This window comes from Coffea eugenioides, chromosome 7 (genome assembly GCF_003713205.1).
Source record: "Coffea eugenioides isolate CCC68of chromosome 7, Ceug_1.0, whole genome shotgun sequence".
NCBI classification, from domain to species: Eukaryota; Viridiplantae; Streptophyta; class Magnoliopsida; order Gentianales; family Rubiaceae; genus Coffea; species Coffea eugenioides.
In genome coordinates, this window is record NC_040041.1 from 18,864,188 (window position 1) to 18,869,701 (window position 5,514).

A 5,514-nucleotide genomic window follows, 5' to 3' on the forward strand; every position below is an offset into this window, starting at 1 on the left:
TGCATTAGAATATGATGATAGTGGATTCGCATGGATTCGCATGTTCTTTTCTTTCTTTCCTTCCTTTGCCTTTCTTACCACTGCTGCAATGAGATACAAAAAGGTGTACTTTTGTTCTCAAGTCTCAACATTTTGGCCTTTTCTCCTTTCCATCTTTTCTAATAAAATACCAAGGCTTTTTATCCCCTTTCACTTTCATTTTATATACCTCAGATCCTGATCAGACTCTATGCAATTCACCTAGTGCTACTAACTGCTTTCTCCTTTTTGTTTCTCTATTTTTGCTCCATGCTTCAGTAAGCGGATATCCTTTAATGTCTCTTCTTCATCAACAAATGAGATGGGTGATATTATTGGTTTCTCGCTCCCTCATTTATGCCTCTTCTGCCTCACCTCCATACAACCAACTTTTCTCTCCATCACTTTCTTGATCTTCCCCTTCGCTAACAAAACAGTCTCTTTGTGCCACTTTAAGATGACTAACTCTTGATAGTCTCTTTTCCGGTGTAATAATTAAAGGTGAATAGCTAGAGTTGGCTAGAACACAAAAGTATGTTGATCAGATAGTATTAGGGTTTGATTCAAATTGAAGAAAAGGGAGTAAATTACCTTTTATCCCTTGTATTTTAGCACTATGATATAATTCTCCTAGGGTTTCAAAATTTATACCATACCCTCTTTGGTTTGTGTAAAGTAAGTGGCGGAAGGAGGGTGTGGCTAGCAGTGGCAGGAATACTGCAAAATTTAAACAACCTTAATATGTGCCAGAATTGCATTTTGCAATTCAAGGTTCTTGTCTCCTTGAGAGGGTTAATATGTGGACACCCTATTTTGGATGTATATAAATCATACAAGCTCTTGCCAGGTCAGAACATCTGTCGAGCTTATCCAAGATTGAATTAAGTGGACGGTCGGTTATAGGATCCTCACCACATAAAAATGTTGCTAATTCTACTGATCAGAATTGCTGAAAACGAATATCTATTCCACTTAAACTTCCTTAGCGTCCGTTCTTTTTCCTTTACAACTCAGTTTCCTTGTTTTTTCTACGTCTTCCCCTAATAAAATACTAATAATGCTCCTGCTCGTCCCTTTTCCCCACTTTTCTTTTTGTATCCCTCCGGTCCCGACCAATATGCTAGTGATTACTTCTTTTATGTGAAATGCTTCAATGAAACTATGACCCCTATTTTTTCCCCTTCATCAACCTATAACATTGTAGTAGCATTTGCTCTCCACTAATTCTTTTTATAATTTTTTTGGTCTCTCTTCATTAATTTAATAGTAACAATCCTCACCCTCCATCCATAGTGATGTCACAATGCTGTCGTCACCATAATTTTAACCCCATCTTGCCCTAAGAATTCTTCGAAGGAACTGAATACGCCCAGAAAAGTGGTCGTTTGTGGAGCGAAGAGAATATGCCCAGAAAGCCTCTGAGCTTTCGCTACTCAACAAGTTTTTGCTTGTATTGGAACAAGGGGAACGATTATACTGATGGGTTTGCCTGCCGAGTGATCATGCGTTACTCATAAGATTTACGTACAAATTTTCTCTGATTTTCTGAATCAACAAGTTAGAAGATGTTACTTAGTATCTTGTTTAACTAATGGCACAGAAATGAGATTTCAGTACTTACATTATTTAATTTGTTGATTAGAGAGAGGCCTTGTTGGCTTGTTGGACGATTACATACTTTTCTAGTACACTTTGGACAATTTCGAGTAAACAAGATCGTTGGACAATTCCCTTTAGCATAGCAGGGGACAGTTTCTTCGAAGTTCCACATATGCATTTACTCATCGTTGTAGGACCATATTTAGGCAAATTTAAGAAAAGAAAAGCTTATGAAGATTCGCCTTTTTTGAGTCTTGAGTTTTGTCATTGATGGTTATCTAAGGATGTATTTTTGGAGTTAAATGTTCCATTATGTCATAACTGCGTTTTAGCATTTTCTTTAACAGCATACATAGTTCGACCTTTTGCCCGCAGTGAAGTTGACAAAAAGGGGCCATGGTAATGAGGTGTTGCTGTAGCCCCGGGGCTTTGGTCTGGTGGTAGTAGCCTAGTTAGGTGAGTATCACTATTAAGGATCGAATCTCCGGTAAAATAATCCACACGGTTTGGACAGGTTGATGTGGAACACGTATGGATTAGTATGGTAATTCAGGGTACAACACGTGGTCATATGACAAAAAAAAAAAAAAAAAAAGTAATGAGGTGTTGCTGTGTTGTAAATCTACCCCCACCTCAGAACTACTGCTTTGGTTACACTCCCTTTAAGTTGTAGACACTCTTTCACCGCTTATCCAATAATTCCTACTTTCCAACTTCAATATTTTGCTTCTTTTCTCCTTCCAAACTTTAGACACAAGAACCCCTACTTTTTAAACACTCACATGATCAACTAAAATCTTGTTAGATGCAGCGACAATTTAGATATTTTTTCACTTCTAAAATCACAATATTTAAATATGATCCCGTCTTCGTGCCTGCCTAGAGGGCAATATGAGCTAGTAGTTAGAGAAAGTGCATCATTTATTACAAGAACTTAATGCATAGAAGAATGCAAAGTAGTAGACTAGCAAAAAGGAGGGAAGTTGAGAAACTAGCTGGTAGAATGGTTTAAGTAAGACTATTTTGCCACAATTAAATCTTGTCCATTTAGACTCGTAAACTTTTCAAAGTCTTGTGATTAATTTCCATGAATTAGACGAAATGTAGGATGCAATTGCAGAGAATTTTCATGAATTAGATGAACTGTGATTAATATTCCGGGAGTTGTTTTCCTTCTACAATGACCCATACACATTACAGGCATGAGCAGTTCATAATTTGGTTGAGGCGCCTACAACAATTAAAAGTATTGGACCCCAAAACCTACTAAATTCTAACGCCTTTGAAACACTATATGCGGACGTCCTGAATTTGAAGGCTACACGTTTAGGAATTTTTCTTCGTTATTCTTGATTGGATATCTGCATTTAAGGTTGTTGGTCTATTCGTTTTTCTTTTAGCTTCATCTTTTTTATAAAGCCACTAAAAGGTTTTATTTATGAAAAAATTTATGATGTCACATTAATGTCAAAGAATATCTTCATTGGAGAAAGAAATTTATATTAGCTCAAAAATGACAAAAAAGTAAGGTGGGGTTTTGTACTTATACGTCCTTTGGGAGAAACTTATAGAGGTCATCCAATTAAGGTGATTGCCGCACTACATACAATTCACTTTGTGCATAAATGCTTTCTGAATGCTCAAATCTCTTATTCAACTATGCAAATTTTTTAAATTTCAAATTTTAATAACGAGCAAATACATAAAAAAAAACAAAATCTATACAAAATTTTTTTGATAAAGTTTGCACTTTTTTTTTGTAATTATCCAACATGCATTGCAGACTATTTTTCTTTTTGTTGACAAGAGAACCTGCAACTGCTATACTCTCGCTGGGTAAACTCCACCCCGACATTGCAGACTACTTTTCTAAAGATTAATTTTGTCCCTCGTGCATTAGATTTTGTTATTCTCATGGAAAACTAATTACTTTTGTTATTTTAATGTAAGTGGGAGGGTTGGAACCCAAAACCTTCCGCTTACATTCCCCCAAATCACCAAACTGGAAAATACTTTTTATTTAATAATTTATTCATGAAAGATTTGAATCAAAATCCTACAATGATCAAATCTCATATGACTATTTGAAGCATATATTTCATCTAATCTAGTCTATCCGGTGGGACAGAATGTGATCACGTAGTCGGAGCCTGCACAAGTGAATGTGCTTGAAGCATCATCGTATGCATAACTATAAGCAGCAGGACAGGCTTCCTTAAACTTCCTTGAGTAATCAGTCGGGGGGCAAGTCTCCGGCGTCGAGTGATCGCCGGTGCAGCAATACTGAGGAGTGTTAAAAGCGAGGCATGCACTCTTGCATGCGACCACCACCTTGTCTGAGTCCGTGACCTGCAACTCCTCGGGGCAGTTTTGGTTGAGGTCCGCCACGCAGCCGGAATAGTTACAGTCACCCAAGCCACCGGACGGCCGGATGCCAAGTTCTACATTGTACCCGTCTACGAGGCTGACGTCGTAAAAGTCCTTGGCATTGTCTCCGTTGGCGATGGTGAATTCTGCCAGGGTTACCGGTGGTACACCACCGCCAGTGCATTTCAGTCCACCGCAGTCTCCGGTGGAGCAGCTGCCGTGGCCGGAGTCATCGAAGTTGCACCCGGTACGGGCCCAGAAACGGCCGGACCAGCCAGCTGGGGCTGAGAGTTGGATGGTTGCACCGGGGGACAATGCAAAACCACCGTCCCCCAGAACTGCCGCCCCATTTCTGGCGAGGGTCCCCGGCCAGACAGTGTGGCTGCAACTGTTTTGGAGCGTGAAAACTGTTGCTGAAACAATACTAGTCATAGTTCCTGCAAATGTGAGATCAATCACCCATCGATCCATGATGGTTTATCCTCTAAGTTTTAGTGCATATATTCTTAAAAAAACGTCTGCAATCTTGATGTCTTTGGGCTCTATTAGAAATGAAAATGAATAGTACTATTTCACTCGAGTTGCATTTCTCTTCCATTCTAATTCTAATCCAATTTCGGAGCAGTTGTAATTTTATTGGACACCCAGAGGAAGTCTATGTTGTTTGTTTGCAAGCCCAGCAAATGATTGGTAAAACGGCAGTAAATGTAGCCATTGAAGACAAGTTCAATGACAACCATTTAACCAATTTCGTTTCTTGAACAATGATTGAATTCATCTTTATGAAACAATGGTACAATTGAAAGAAAAGACCGCAATAATGGAACATAATCTTTGCCTTATTCTGAGTGACAAGGGCATATCAAGAAAAGTAAATCAGTTAACACAGGCAACAAATTTGGCATCCAATACAGATGATAGATTTGCAATGGAGAAGTTACCAAATGCGAGAAGATGCAGAAGCAGAAGAGCCAAGTTTAGGGAACCAGCCATTGGTTAGCTCTAGCAGGAGACCGGAAAAGAGCGAAGAAGTGAGAGAATTCCTGATGTGGTTGGTTGGGATCGTGAATGACCAAACTGGAAAATACTAATTACTTGCTTTCTTCTTTACGTCGACTTATTTATAGATATGTGACAAAAATTTCATTCGGTTTGAATATTTTAATTTAGATAAAAAAAAAGAGAGAGTCGTAATCCAAAAATCAATTGCACAACTGACTGATAGGGAAACAAAACACCCATTCATTCAGTACAAAAAATGTCTCCAAGGATTGTGTCCACAAGAATATAAGAATTTTCCACGGTAGCTCACAACCGTGTTTGTTGATGGGTGGACTTGGACCTAGCTCGGCAAAATTTTTCCACCAACTTGGAGCGTTACATGTGCCCGTCAAGATATTGAAGGCTATTTATTTTGGCTTTCTTTGCTTCTCCTAATTGAATGCTTAGTTGAAATTCTTGATCTGTTTATTCTTCTTTTAGCTTCAACATTTTTATAGTTTAAAACCACCAAAAATTTTTGCGTACCAA

The 5,514-nt window shown here is 38.5% G+C and overlaps 1 protein-coding gene across 1 annotated transcript; it reads right to left on the reverse strand.

The window, feature by feature from the left end:
• Positions 1-3,611: 3,611 nt before the first annotated feature.
• LOC113777672 (pathogenesis-related protein 5-like) lies at positions 3,612-5,080 on the reverse strand. Its single transcript, XM_027322833.1, has 2 exons — positions 4,926-5,080; positions 3,612-4,421 (listed from the first exon to the last, which is right to left on the reverse strand). The coding sequence occupies exons 1-2, from the start codon at positions 4,975-4,977 to the stop codon at positions 3,730-3,732; spliced, it is 744 nt and encodes a 247-aa protein (XP_027178634.1). The 5' UTR covers positions 4,978-5,080; the 3' UTR covers positions 3,612-3,729.
• Between the last annotated feature and the right edge of the window lie 434 nt (positions 5,081-5,514).

Bases quoted from the DNA above. Each gene is read 5' to 3' on its own strand.
- LOC113777672 (XM_027322833.1), bottom strand. From the start codon at position 4,977: ATGGCTGGTTCCCTAAACTTGGCTCTTCTGCTTCTGCATCTTCTCGCA. The intron at 4,422-4,925 runs GTAACTTCTCCA...TCACATTTGCAG, and splicing joins TCTGCATCTTCTCGCATTTG to GAACTATGACTAGTATTGTT.